General features: G+C 37.2%; 1 protein-coding gene across 1 annotated transcript in view; it reads right to left on the bottom strand.

Annotated features, from left to right (window-relative positions):
* Nucleotides 1-12,561, bottom strand: part of LOC143256555 (alkylglycerol monooxygenase-like) — a 34,312-nt gene extending 21,751 nt beyond the window's left edge. The window contains exons 1-5 of the mRNA XM_076513916.1: nt 12,441-12,561; nt 10,797-10,970; nt 8,775-8,902; nt 5,991-6,142; nt 2,559-2,662 (exon numbers count right to left, since the gene is read on the bottom strand). Coding sequence (XP_076370031.1) covers nt 2,559-2,662; nt 5,991-6,142; nt 8,775-8,902; nt 10,797-10,904 — 492 coding nt within the window. The 5' untranslated portion in view covers nt 10,905-10,970; nt 12,441-12,561. The remainder of the gene's footprint in view (nt 1-2,558; nt 2,663-5,990; nt 6,143-8,774; nt 8,903-10,796; nt 10,971-12,440) is intronic.
* Nucleotides 12,562-13,574: the final 1,013 nt, after the last annotated feature.

The raw sequence follows: 13,574 nt of genomic DNA, 5'->3' as shown, positions 1-13,574 counted from the left end.
ATCGAGATAACTGAAGCACTTCTCTAGTTTTCGTGTAAAGCTTCTCAAGTTACGAATAATTCTTGTTCAAAGAACAGTAGGTCTGACGCGGCTTAGTGGTCATGACGCTTGGCTCGCAAGTTCGAATACCGTTCCTAAACATGCTCACCTTGCAGCCATATGGGCGATATAAAGTTAAGATCAATCCCACTGTTCGTTGGTTAAAAAACAAACAAACAGTCCCTGAGTCGATGATGGGTCGTGCTGGGCAAGTTAATTGATTGAAAGTTATGGTTTGTTTGTTTGTTTTTGAATTTCGCACAAAGCTACTCGAGGGCTATCTGTGCTAGCCGTCCCTAATTTTGCAGTGTAAGACTAGAGGGAAGGCAGTTAGTCCTCACCACCCACCGCCAACTCTTGGGCTACTCTTTTACCAACGAATAGTGGGATTGATCGTCACATTATACACCCCCACGACTGGGAGGGCGAGCATGTTTAGCGCGACGCGGGCGCGAACCCGCGACCCTCGGATTACGAGTCGCACGCCTTACGTGCTTGGCCATGCCAGGCCATTTCATGACTTCAATCGATTGTTGCCACAGCAGAAAACTGCATTGATCGGAAACCATAACTTTCGGGCCTTCCCTCTAGTCTTACACTGCTAAATTAGGGACGGCTAGCACAGATAGCCCTCGTGTAGCTTTGTGCGAAATTCCAAAACAAACAAACAAACAAGTCATGAAAATAAACCTAATCCAAGAGAAAGTAACTGGCTGGTAGCCCCACCACCAACTATTTGGCTACGTAAGTGTTAAATAAAAGTTACCTAATCACCGTTACTTATTTTGAACTGCTGTTAAGAGAATAGGCAAGTGGCTGGCATCACCCAACGCCAACTCTTTGGCTACTATCATGTTAAATGAACTGTATATCTTTTTTTTTTTTTAAATAAAATAGTACTTTGCTAATTTTGTTTGGTTTCTGTATCATTTAGTATTGTATATGTAGGCATGGATCTAGGGGATATGGACTCCCATCAATATTTTCAGAAGTTAATATTCTTTGATATCGTATTAGTAGCCGAGGAGATATAGGAGGGGGTCTCGACCTATTCAATATTTCTAAATAAACAAAAAACTATTATTTAATTTTTTTTACAGACAGGTGTGAATCTAGGAGAGGGATCCAGGGGTCTTGAGCTCTCCTCTATACTTAACAGTAGTACCACCCCTTCTACAAAGACCTAGATCCATACGTGTGTCCCCCAGTGGTACAGCAGTATGGCAGTATGTCTGCGGATTCACATAGAATCCGGGTTTCGGTAGCCGTGGTAGGTAGAGCACAGATATCCCTTTGTGTGGGTTGTGTTTAATTTCAAAACACTCAATCAATCAATCCATACCTGATGGGGTGCAAAGAGTAGAATATGTTTTTTTACATTGTATTATAATTGAGTAACTTTACTCATTAGTGTTAGCTAAACTATAAAGTTTCCTTTTTTTTACATTATCTGAGTGTTATGTTTATTACATCATAACTCTTAAACTTATGTTCTAGGGAAACTGTTGTGACATGCACTAACACCTTTCAGATTGCAGGGTAAATAATACCGATTTTGCAACCCTTTTCCCCGATTCCAAAACTGTATATTTTATCCACTTCTTCATATGTAATTCGAGGGTCGCGTGTTCGAATCCCCGTCACACCAAACATGCTCTCCCTTTTAGCTGTGATGACTATCTGCGCTAGCCGTCCCTGATTTAGCAGTGTAAGACTAGAGGGAATGCAGCTAGTCAACGTCACACACCGCCAGCTCTTGGGCTACTCTTTTATCAAGGAATAGTGAGATTTTTCATACCATTATAACGCCCCCACGACTGAAAGGGCGAGCACGTTTGGTGTGGCGGGAAATATTTAGTGACATTTTCTTCTTCGTTAAATTCTGAAGCATCAAGATAACGATTTTATCAAATTCAAACGACGGCTTTCCCGGTCTTTCTATCGGAGTCTTTAAAATATTTTTAACTTTGGTATTCTTATATTTTTTTTAACCTTCTTTCAGCTTGTTTGTTTAGAATTTCGCGCAAAACTACACGAGGACTATCTGAGCTAGCCGTCTTTAATTTAGCAGCGAAAGATTAGAGGGAAGGCAACTAGTCATTACCACCAACCACCCATTCTTGGGTTACTCTTTTACCAACGAATAGTGGGATTGACTGTCACATTGTAACGCCTCCACGATTTAAAGGGCGAGCATGTTCGATGGGACGGAGATTCGAACCCTCAATCCTCAGATTGCAAGTCTCCTAAACACCTGGTCATGCCGGACCCCTTTCTGGTGACACGTGTTACTTCAAAATTACAGTTATACCTTTTTTAAATAAAAATTCATTTATTCATAAGATATTTTTTTCTAAATTTATTATTCGAGTACTGGAACTATATTACAAGTCTGGCAAATAAAATATATTTATCTTGATCTTATCATTGGAGTCTCTTTCCTATATCTGAGAAAGACAATTGTTAGAAACCCAGCAATAGAACTATAGAACTGTTTAACACATGATTAATGTACGTACCGATATTACGTAGTACACAAACATAGGCTGGCGAAGACTGCTTGTAATATTAAATTCTTCTGAACTGTGATGTACTTGGTGGATTGTCCACAAGATATTTATCTCTGAAAAATACATAAAAATATATTTAAAAACGTAACACTTCTCTTTGTTGATGAATTGTCTCATATATAAGGGCAGAGTACGTCATATTAAAACGATTTCTGAGCTTTGCTAAGTCGTAACAGTCCATCCATATTCTGTTATTTCTATTTGACGAACAAACATCGTGACAATATCCATGCAACGTAGTCTTTGTTGTAAGGCTGTCGTTTTCAAAGGTCAACATATCTCTTTTTCTCTCTGCAGGCTTTTCATATTGATCTAATGAACGTGAAAAAGGTTTCCTAGGTCCCATTTCAACAGTCAGATCGCACTGTGTTAGCATATCTTCAGCTATTTAAGGTATACAACGGTTGAGCGAATACGTCGTGAAATGAACTTGTATCTATAACACTTGTGTCACTTTTCCAGATCTAGAATCTTCTTGGTTATACTGCATACTGTTGCTTGGGGCATGTGTACAATTTTTTTCACCAAGCTTTGTGTTTGTATGATCTAAGATTCTTACTTGTGGTAAGAGCTTTATTTTGTTACCAATACTGTGGTACGACTTGTGTCTGTTTCTGTATTGTCTTGGTACCCCAAACTGATCCCTATTATTTTGTTTTTCAACGCCATGGAATGCAAGGCATATCCTCTCTTGGAAATTATAAATTCCAGATCTGAAGATATTTTTATGATTTGAGTATTTGAATATTTTGATCCCTGAAGTACTGCTACACACTTTTTCCAAAAAAAGGATAAATTTCTAGTAAAATCACACTACTTGAGCAACGCCAAACATTGTCAAAATGAAGTTATGATACATGCCGTTCCACCGCGACTTTATAACAGGTGAAGTTGTCACGTGATCTCATAGCTTTCATATCGAAAATTTTTAAGGTAACGTACTCAACCCTCTGGATTCCATGGCGTCCAACTGAACGTTCTATAAAAACAACACCTACAATTAAATAGAAAATCTCCTTCGTGTTCATAGAAAATACGTATAGGATACTTTGATCATATACTATTAACGATTATTCTAAATGAAAAGTATTCGATTTTGAATAAAGAAACATAAGGCATGTCACTCAGAGAACAAATGGTGGTCAGATCTGTTAAATATGTTTAGATCTAATTTTTACATGTTGAAACAATTTAGGCTTTCTTGATCTGAGGTTCGAAAACACAGCTGTAGTCTTAACACATACACACATGCACTGCTGCTTACCAGTACAAGTATATCAGTTTTATACATAAAAATGACAAACTCATAAAACACATTAAATTAAGTTTCCATATAGACGTATTCATGTCACTATGAATAAATAATGTGTATAAGACACCCAATATATAGTGGAATATTAAGCTATGATGAAGCCACGTTATTTGTAAAAACACATTCTTTTGCATACCCTTCTAATTATGTGTTAGATGAACTGTCAGGATGTTTGTAGTTTGGAACAAACAAAGGATCATTTAGAGGTTGTAAGTAATACGAGGTTCTTTTCTTAGTGTGAAAGACCATTTTTCAGCGGAGATTTTTTCCAACCTGCTACTAATTATTATTATTTTCTTATAGCAAAGCCACATCGGGCTATCTGCTGAGCCCACCAAGGGGAATCGAACCCCTGATTTTAGCGTTGTAAATCCGGAGACTTACCGCTGGAGTAGCGGGGTGCCCTGCTACTAATAATTAATAGCTAAGGAACAAACCGTTGATCACTTAGTTCTCTAGGCCCGGTATGGACAAATAGTTAGGGTGCTCGACTTGTAATCTGAGGGTCACAGGTTCGAATCCCGGTTACACCAAAAATGATCGTCCTTTCATCCGTGAGGTCGTTATAATGTGACGATCAATCCCATTATTCGTTGGTAAACAAAGTAGCCCTAGAATTGGCGATGTGTGGTTATGACTAGTTGCCTTACCTCTAGTCTTATACACCAAATTAGGGATGGCTAACGCAGATAGTCCTCGCGTAGTGTTGCGTGAAATTAAAAAAAAAACGAATAAACTTAATCTTCTCAGCTAATTCGCGTGCATTTTCAGCACTGTTTGTTTCGGTGTTTCGAGCGCGTTTGTAGACAAGATAGGCTTAGCTCTTTATATTGAAATTGTTTTATTAGATTAGGACTACTATAGAACTGAGACATTTTGTATTAAATTTTCTTAAAAAAGGAAGGGAAGCTAGGTTTTGTTTAACTATCGTAATAATCTGAGAACTACTTTAAAAAGGAGGAATAAAGGTTTTCTTTTTTTATGAAAACAACATCTATAATTTGTTTGTTTGTCTTTTAAATTTCGCACAAAGTTACACGAGGACTATCTGTTAGTCGTCCCTAATTTAGCATTGTAAGACTAGAAAAAAGGCAGCTAGTCCCCAACATCCACCGCCAACTTTTGGGCTACTCTTTTACCAAGGAATAGAGGGATAAAACATAACATCATAACGCCCCTATGGCTAAAAGGGGGAGCATGTTTGGTGCAACCGGGATTCGAACCCGCGACCCTCAGATTACGAGTCGAGCGCTCTAGCTACCTGACCTTAGCAGGCTCTATCGTTAATTTTTCAAATAGCCTGCGAGTCAACTTTCATGTTAAAACAATTCGTTGAAATTCCATCCTAAACCAGTAAGTTAAAAACTTATTATACATTATCAGTTCTCAAAATTAGTTTTAGCTACCTACGTATTTTTAATGAATATTCATACTCTATTTCGCAAACCTAAAGTTAATATTTTTTATTTTTATTTGTGAATTCATCGTTTTTTAATTATTTTCTGTACATTCCATAAACTTACAATGCTCGTTAGTGTAGATAGGTATGTGTCAATAAGTGCTGTGTACATAGTATGTGTCGTTCAATATTATGGTCCTCCCTTGGCACAGTGGAATGTCTGCGGACCACAAAAAAACCACCACTTTACACCACTAAAAACCGGGTTTAAATCCCCATTGTGGGCAGAGCACAAATAGTTCTTTGTGTAGCTTTGTGCTTAACTATAACAAACAAACAAAAATTCAATACTGTATGCATAATATGTACCATTAAGTGCTGTGTTCGAAGTATGTGTCGTTCAATATTGTGGTCCTCCCCTGGCATAGTGGAATGTCTGCGGACCACAAAAAACAACCATTACACCACTAAAAGTTTAAATCCCCATTGTGGGCAGAGCACAAATAGTTCTTGTGTGTGTCTTAAGTATGCATAATATGTACCATTAAGTGCTGTGTTCGAAGTATGTATGATTGAGTGCTGTAGTGTAGTGTGTGTCGTTCAGTGCTGTGTACGTAATGTGATGTTTGTAGTGAGTCGTGACGAAAGCTTGAAACTCTTTGTGACCTACCATGGCAGAATCTGTGAACCCAATAGAAGAAGAAGTCCACTCCAAAAAAGGTAAGTAGCCAAGTCCAAACTGAGTTCCAGGGTAAGGTCACCAAACGCCAGTTGTCGTATACCAAAATGTAGAAGTATACTTGAAATCCACGGATAAACAACCTGGAGAAGACAGAATAATATTTCCAGTTTATAATAATATTTCAGCAAGATTTAGAAAAACAAAACATCAGAAAAATCTCAGATCTAGAAACATTTGACTGCATGAAAAACCCACCAAAAATCAATGAAAATTTCACTTGATTTTGAAAGAATTTTAAAAAAATTGAAAAAAATGGAGACCAATTCGAGAAAGCAGCTTTAAGTTGAGAAATAATTTCAATTTGTAAAAAAATACATTTATGTTCGATCTGTCATAATCTCGAAATTAATTAGCCATATTTCATATAAGTTTATCAAACACGAAAACAGAAAATGTTTCGATTTTTTTAATTTGTAAAATTCAAAATATATTATTCAATGTACATTACAAGACACACAGTTATCTTGTAATGGTATATTACATTTCTAGGGGTTCATTTTTACCAATGGTGTATTTTTGAAAGCATCGTCTCTTGTGAAACAAGTATACTTTCAGCGGTCAAATTTCATGTTGGCCTACGTGGTTAAGGCACTCGACTCCTAATCCGACGGTCGCGGGTTCGAATCTCCACCATGAAAAACATGCTCGCCCACTCAGTCGTGGGGGCGTTATAATGTAACGTTTAACCCCATTATTCGTTGGTAAAAGAGTAGACCAAGAGTCGGCAATGGATAGTGATGACTAGCTGCCTTCCCTCTAGTCTTACACCGCTAATTAGGGACGGCTAGCGCAGATAGCCCTCGTGAAGTTTTGCGCTATATTTAAAACAAATCAAATTTCATTCTTATATGCCGTTAATATGCTTCATTTTAAGATTAATATTTATGTTTTCATGTTTGGTGAAAACGAAGCAACATGAAAACGCCTCTCTCTTACCTGTTCGACATTTAATATTAAACAGTCATGAATTTATATAATATAATTATTTTGTTTTTCTGTGGTCTATTTTCTCATATATATGTATTATATTAGTATTGGTAAATTTATCTTTCATAATACACGTAATAGATGCAATTCCATAAACTCTAAACATTATTTTACTCGCTACTCAACTTCAGCTAGGTTAGGATAAATATCTCAACACAGGACCCGAAATAAAAATATGAAAGAATGACGTTCTGAGAATGTGATAACCAAATTTATTTTCTGAAATAGTAGTAACGTGTAGGCCTGGCATGGCCAAGCGCGTAAGGCGTGCGACTCGTAATCCGAGGGTCGCGGGTTCGCGCCCGCGTCGCGCATAAACGTGCTCGCCCTCCCAGCCGTGGGGGTGTATAATGTTACGGTCAATCCCACTATTCGTTGGTAAAAGAGTAGTCCAAGAGTTGGCGGTGGGTGGTGATGACTAGTTGCCTTCCCTCTAGTCTTACACTGCTAAATTAGGGACGGCTAGCACAGATAGCCCTCGAGTAGCTTTGTGCGAAATTCCAAAACAAACAATTAGTAACGTGTACGAATAGAAAGTAAACACTCACACATACAAAACACGAGCCAAAAAACTTTCAGAACGTAGATTCATTGTTCATCACGATATGAATAATAATACAGAAAAGCCTCAAAGAAAATGCATTATTTCACGACTGTATTTTTAGGCTCTTAAATGTCCATAGAACATGTTTGGCAACATTCCAACAAATAAAATGTAATTCTAGTTAAGGAATCTCAACCATCTTTTGAAATTTCGTGAATTCCACAAACACTAACAGTTACAATTGTGGAAGAAATTCATAACTGTGTTTTCTTTTCGAACCTATATATCTAAACAAGGCTTTTCTTGAGAACATTTTTTTTAAACAGGTACTTTTAGAAAGAAGCTAAATAAAACCGTGGTACTATAACCCTACGTGTATTCACGTTATATGTAAGTTTATTCGTTTGTCCGCGAATTCACCACATAGTTTTAAAGATGGCAGAACCAAATTGCTAGCTGGATGCAGAGTAACCCAGGAGTTGTCCTTAACTATAAAAAGTAGCGCCCTTACTAAACTGGGGTTAAAACGTCTAAACGAGTCCAAAGCTCACCTAAGCACAGTGGGAATATGAAAGCAGTTTTCATGATCGCTGAACTCAAATCTGACATCGTCATTTGTGTTCATAACCCTCTTTGAGTTCTGGGGTGCCATATATGAAACTGTGTTCTTACTCTCACAGATACCAGAAGCAGATATCCCAATGTTTATTTTTTTTTCCATAATTGAGCTAGACATAGAATTAATTAGGACTAACGGAGAAGCTTGTTCTGCAAACTGGGGGTTCTGTGAACCACGAGGGGGCTTTTAAACCTCGCAGAAGAGCGCAGAGATTATATAACAAGACATAGTACAAGTCAGTCATGAAATTTACTTGGATAGACATATATTTAATAATAAACTTTAGGACATAAACGATGTGTATTTTATTTTCTCGCATTTTCTTCCCTAATTTTTAGGACTTAAGCAGTTAAAGTAGTTATGTAGTTAAGCAGTTAAAGTTAATTAAACTTTATGAAAGAATGGAGCACATTTTGTATGTTTAGCAAAACTTGTCATATTGTGTGAATGCAGCTTAACGCGAGTTAAAGTGTAGAAGGAAGTATGAACTTTACACGTGCACGACAACCAAACACCGACAAAGATAAGACACATGAAGTAGAACAAAATATAAAAGCTTTACTTTGTGCTTTCATTGAGTATTCCTTGCGAAACGCTTGTTATTGTGTCGTTGGTGCGGTGGTATTTCTTGTTTTTCCATCTTGCCACAACTAGTTCTAGTAGGTACCATAAGAAGAACAGAGGCATTACCTGAAAAAGATAAACATAAGTGCGTGTCTTCGTTACCCATCATTTCTAAACATAAATATTAAGAACTATTAAGTATGTTATTAATATGGAAATACGATTTTTAAAAAAAACATTCTTTACAGTGTAGCTAAAGTATGCTACATGACGAAAAGTATGACCATCATACCCATATGTTGAACATCTCATTCCCAAACCGTGGGCATTATTGTGGAGTTGGTCCCTCCTTTGCTACTATAACAGCCTCCACTCTTCTGGGAAGGCTTTACACTAGATTGTGGAACATGGCTGCGGGAATTCGCTTCTATTCAGCCATAAGAGCATCAGTGAGGTCGGGCACCGATGTCCAGTGAGAAGGCCTGGCTCGCAGTCGGCGTTCCAATTCATCTCAAAGGTGTTCGATAAGGTTGAGGGCAGAGCTCTGTGCAGTTCAGTCAAGTTCTTCCACACCAACCTTGGCAAACCATGTCTTCATGTTCCTCGCTTTGTGCACAGGGGCATTGTCATTCTGAAACGAAAAAAGGTTTTCCACAAACTGTTGCCACAAAGCTGGTAGAAACAATTCTCTAGAATGTCGTTGTATGCTGTAGCATTAAGATTTCCCTTTACTGGAACTAAAGAGCCTAGCTCAAATCATGAAAAAACAGCCCCAGACCATTATTCCTCCACCACAAAATTTTACAGTTGGTACTACGCATTCAAGCAGGTCGCGTTCTCCTCGCATCCGCCAAACTCAGATTCTTCCGTCAGACTGCCAGAGAGTGAAGTGTCATTCATCACTTCAGAAAACGCATTTCCGCTGCTCCAGAGTCCAATGGCGGTGTGACTTACACCACTCTAGCCGACGCATGGTATTGCGCATGGTGATCTTAGGTTAGTGTGTGGCTCCTCGGCCATGGAGACCCATTTCATGAAGCTTCCGACGAACAGTTCTTGTGCTGACGTTGCTTCCAGAGGCAGTTTGAAACTCGGTAGTGAGTGTTGCAACTGTGGACAGACGATATTTACGCGCTACACGCTTCAGCACTCGGCGGTCCTGTTCTGTGAGCTTGTGTGGCCTACCGCTTCGTGGCTGAGCTGTTGTTGCTCCTAGACGTTTTCACTTCACAATAAAAGCACTTACAGTTGACCATAGAAGCTCTAGCAGGGAAAAATTTGACGAACTGACTTGTGGGAAAGGTGACATCCACGTTGAAAGTCACTGAGCTCTTTTGTATAACCCGTTGCTAACAGGTACATAAAATCAAGCATACAATCATACTATTTCTATAGACAAACACACTGGGTCACTGTCATAGGATGCTACCTTTCCAACAAGTCAGTTCGTCAAATTTCTGCCCTGCTAGAGCTGTCTCGGTCGAGTGCATCAACAACCTGGCCATGCCAGACCATGAGAATAAACTCGTGCGGTTTAAATAAAATACATATGCACTACATGGCTAGGTGGTTAAGGCACTCGACTCGTAATAGGAGTGTCGCAGGTTCGAATCTCCGTCACACTAAACATGCCCGCTCTTGCAGCTGTGAGAGCGTTGTTTTAAAATTGTAGCTATACAAAAATTTATAACTCATTAAATATTTATTGTTGCTAGCCTTCTCAAACAGAACCAGAAACATGAGCAAATTAAAATTGCACGTATTTGTCATTTCATTTTAATTATCAAACTACTTCTAAAATTTACGTTAAATATGTTTAAAATATAGGGTGTTCAAAACCATAAACTACAAGTTCGCAACTGCTACTGTCTTTTTGTGGATTCAGTTTGTAGCATGTAACGTGCTAGTCGAATATTTTGTACTATGCATAGATCCCATAATATAATTTATGGTTCAGAAACCTGGATTATAAATCTTGTTTGCAACCAAATACAGACTAAACATGTAATTACGAGCTTACCTCATTGATGTACTGTGGGACTTCTTCTATTTTCTCAAATGCGTGTTTTCTAGGATCGACAATGTAAAACAAATAACCAAGCCGTTCTAAACTAAAGATTCCATCCATTTTGTTATTACTTCTTATCTGTGTTTTTGACACTTGGTTCAGCAGACGTTGATGTTTCAAAATCAACTGAAATGTGAAAAAAGAACATCAATGAAAGTTATTAAGTTTTCTAAAAGGCGTTTTTGTGCATCTATGTAATTAACCACTATTAGAATTAACAATACCTTCAATATATGTCATGGTAATTAAATATATAACACCGTGTCATAAATATAATAATAAATACAGCTGCTATTGACCGCTCAGTAGCACAGCGATATGTCTCCATTAACTAACTTTAATGTGTTGTTAAGCGCAAAACTGTGCATTGGGCTATCAGTGCCTTTCCCACTGCAAATATTATACCTGTAAGTTTTGTGCCACAAGCCCTCAATCTTGCTACTGATCACTGAAAAGGGCGGTTAGTACCTGTTTTAATTCGAGAACAATCCTGCATACTATTATTTATTGGTTGAAGTGACATGGCCAAGTGTGCTAAGGTGTTCGACTCCCGGTCGTACCAAACATACTTGCCCTTTCAGCCGTGGGGGCGTTATAATGTGACGGTCAATCCCATTAATTGTTGGTTAAAGAGTAGCCCAAGAGTTGGCGATGGATGGTGATGACTAGCCACTTTCCCTCTAGTTTTACACTGCAAATTAGGGACGGCTAGCGCAGATAGCCCTCTAGTAGCTTTGTGCGAAATTAAAAACAAAAAGTATCAACTACAAATAAATTATCTCTTATCTGAGTAATTTCTTTAACAGCTATAATCAGCTACAGTCTGTATACTATAATCCTCGGAAGCTATAATTGTAACAAACGCTTATTAATCGAAAAATTATAAATCATGTTGTTGTTTATATATTAAAATATATTTCTGTTAAAAAAGAAAATTGTGTGAATCAATCTTGTTGGCAAATACCATAAATTTGATACATGTTAATATTAAATTAACTCCTGAAATCAAGTTAAATTTTCTGGCATTTTGAAATATTAATACGTAGGGTACGTAACACAATAAATTGGATATTCTTCCGAGGTAAATTATAACAGTGTCACATCAAAGCTAAATCTTTGTAAAGAATTAAAAGCTAACATCGAATAGGGTTTGAACTCGCAATACTGCTTTAAAACACAAGCTGCTTTAGCTGCTTAATAACGCTACAGTTTATTGAATGTTCACTTTTAAACTTTGAGTCTGAATCATATACCAGAACACGATACAAACCTTTTCGAATTAACATTAATTTGATACACTACATACTAGTATATCAATTTATGTCGACCACTGCGGTTTAGTATTGTGTATTCACAACACAAAACTTGTGAATACTTGTCACATGTACAGTACTGTGTGTGTATATATATATATATATATATATATATATATGTATAATATATGTAAATAGCTTACTTTTATTATAAGTTAATATTAATTTGTTAAACTTAAACATACAAATATTGAGACAGATAAATTAGTAGAACTTGCAATGGTTTGTTGATTTGACTATTTATACAAATAATTCTGTTATTTTTAAGAGCTAAAAAACTTACTCTCGATGCTAAAAATCGTCACTCCGAAGTAAGGTGAACCAACACGCAATCACACACAAGCATGAGTGAGTTCGAAGTTGCACAATTGCATGTCGTATGCAAGGCCAGATTTCAATTAACTTAGATAACTCTCCCATCCAATGACGATTCTAAACACCTGATTTTTTTAGCAGTTGCCTCCATCATGTAGACTAGATTATCAAACTACCTACCTAGTTCGCGAAATTCATGAATAGAAGAAATTATAATCATTGCACACTGTATTATATCTGTAGTTTTATAGTTTCAATACGGTTAGTGATATGTTACATCATATATATTTAATTTCAAGTGCATCTCCCTTCCACTTCCTCTGGCCAGGGGGTTAAGGCACTCGACTTCTAATTTGAGGGTCGCGGGTTCGAATCCTCGTCCCACCAAACATAGTACTACTTTCAGCCGCGGGGGCGTTATAATGTTACTGTCAATCCTACTATTTTTGATAAAAGAGTAGTTCAAGAGTTGGCGGTGGGTGTTGATGACTAGCTGCCTTCCCTCTAGTTTTTACACGACTAAATTAGGGACGGCTAGCGCAGATAGCCCTCGTGTAGCTTTGCGCGAAATTCAAAACAAACAAAATAAAACCAACCTCTCAGCAAAAAACTGTTAAAGTATTTCAGTCAGTTTATGTTAGTATGACACACATAACATAAAAAGGTGTAGATATGAAAAACTTTGAGATAAGAATTGCTAGGAATAAATTATAATAACGTGTTTACATATTTCCTTTGTTTCCTTTATTTCCTTTGTTTCTTTTATTTCATTTGTTTCCTTTATTTCCTTTATTTCCTTTGTTTCCTTTATTTCTTTTATTTCCTTTGTTTCCTTTATTTTCTTTGTTTCCTTTATTTCCTTTGTTTCCTTTATTTCCTTTGTTTCTTTGTCAATGTTGCTGTGGATTGCAACTTTTTTCACATTTTTTACATATATTCTTTGTTTTGTTTTGAGTATTACACAAGTTAATTTTGGTCTGGAATGAAAAAGAGAATCTACAGACATTACAAAATCTTATTCAAATTTCAAAAGAAATCCATGTAAGAGTTTGGATCTTTTTGAGCTGTTCAGGCGGTTAAGGTACTCGACTCGTAATCTAGG

This window comes from Tachypleus tridentatus, chromosome 7 (genome assembly GCF_004210375.1).
Source record: "Tachypleus tridentatus isolate NWPU-2018 chromosome 7, ASM421037v1, whole genome shotgun sequence".
NCBI classification, from domain to species: Eukaryota; Metazoa; Arthropoda; class Merostomata; order Xiphosura; family Limulidae; genus Tachypleus; species Tachypleus tridentatus.
This window is presented reverse-complemented; position numbering and strand designations above follow the sequence as displayed.